The sequence below is a fragment of the Varroa jacobsoni genome, unplaced genomic scaffold, assembly GCF_002532875.2.
Source record: "Varroa jacobsoni isolate VJ856 unplaced genomic scaffold, vjacob_1.0 contig03673, whole genome shotgun sequence".
Lineage (NCBI taxonomy): Eukaryota > Metazoa > Arthropoda > Arachnida > Mesostigmata > Varroidae > Varroa > Varroa jacobsoni.
Window position 1 is genome coordinate 28,324 of NW_019215064.1, and position 1,254 is coordinate 29,577.

General features: G+C 50.4%; 1 protein-coding gene across 1 annotated transcript; it reads left to right on the forward strand.

The window, feature by feature from the left end:
* LOC111272876 (uncharacterized) lies at positions 1 to 1,112 on the forward strand. The gene has a single exon (XM_022854525.2). It carries the CDS (start codon positions 224 to 226, stop codon positions 968 to 970), a length of 747 nt encoding a protein of 248 aa, XP_022710260.1. The 5' UTR covers positions 1 to 223; the 3' UTR covers positions 971 to 1,112.
* The last annotated feature ends 142 nt before the right edge of the window (positions 1,113 to 1,254 follow it).

Sequence of the window (1,254 nt, forward strand, 5' to 3'; positions counted from 1 at the left end):
AACCAAATTGAACCAGTACGGCATTGGGTAAGCTCGTCAACTCAACAGCTGCACAGTAATTGGCGCTGTAGTGCCTATTCTCTCTAAAATAATAATAATATTAATAATAGTAGTTTTCTGTTTAGTCCCCGAGCTATATAATACGGCATCGTTGGAGTGATACCACGCCATCGGCATCAGCGAATACACTCACGGTCGTTTCTCAACTTTCGAAGAAGCTGAAATGGCCCAACAACCAATAATGATCTCGTTCATGCGACCTCAGGCGTCCCCTCATGCTCCGCTGATCCAGCCGCAGACCGTCACAATTCAACAGCAGGGCCCACCCGCACCACCGCCACCGCCGCCTCAGATGTTAGTTGTCCAACAGCCAGCCCCACCACCTCCACCACCCCCACCACAACCAATGATTTTGTCAATCATGGGCCCACCAGCACCTCAATCAACCCCGCCACAGCCAGTGATTTTATCAATTATGGGAGGACAACCGCCACAACCACAACAATCACAACCACAACAACCACAACAGTTGCAGCAACAGCAGCAACGACCTCTAGCGCCACAGCCCATGATTTTGTCGATTATGGGAGGACAACAACAACAACAACAACAACAACAGCAGCAGCAACAACGAGCCCCTGCGTCGCAGCCCATGATTCTCTCGATCATGGGAGGACAGCAGCAGCAGCAGCAGCAGCAGCAACAGCAGCAACAACAACAACAACAGCGCCAGCAGCCACAACAGCAACAACCTTTCCTGCTATCGATTATGGGTGCACCACAACAGCAGGGTCACCTGGAACCTGCTGGTTCGCCGCCACAGATCCAGGTTATAGGCGCACCGGGGCCAGTACAGGGGCAACAAGCTCAATCACAGCAGAGGCCGGTTATGCTGTCGGTAATGCAGGCGCCACCAGGTGCAGTGAGGACCCAAGCCATTCCTCAGCCTAAGGTCCCTGTAGGCAAGTAAGACAGGCTGCATTAGCTAGACTGTCAGCCTTCGGCTGCAGCCGAAGGCTGACGACATGCAGCTAGCGGGGATATTAGAGCCGACGTTCTTACCAATAATTTGAAGCCGCCATTGAAATAAACTATAACGACGAGACACCATATTAAGTGCTTAATTATTAACGCAGTCGTAGTTATTGGAGTGATAGTTGCAGTATTGGAAGTTGATTGCGACACCATATTAAGTGCTTAATTATTAACGCAGTCGTAGTTGTTGCAGTATTGGAAGTTGATTGCACTATGGGT

Excerpts from the sequence above, each read along its gene's own strand:
- LOC111272876 (XM_022854525.2), top strand. The coding sequence starts at position 224 with ATGGCCCAACAACCAATAATGATCTCGTTCATGCGACCTCAGGCGTCC.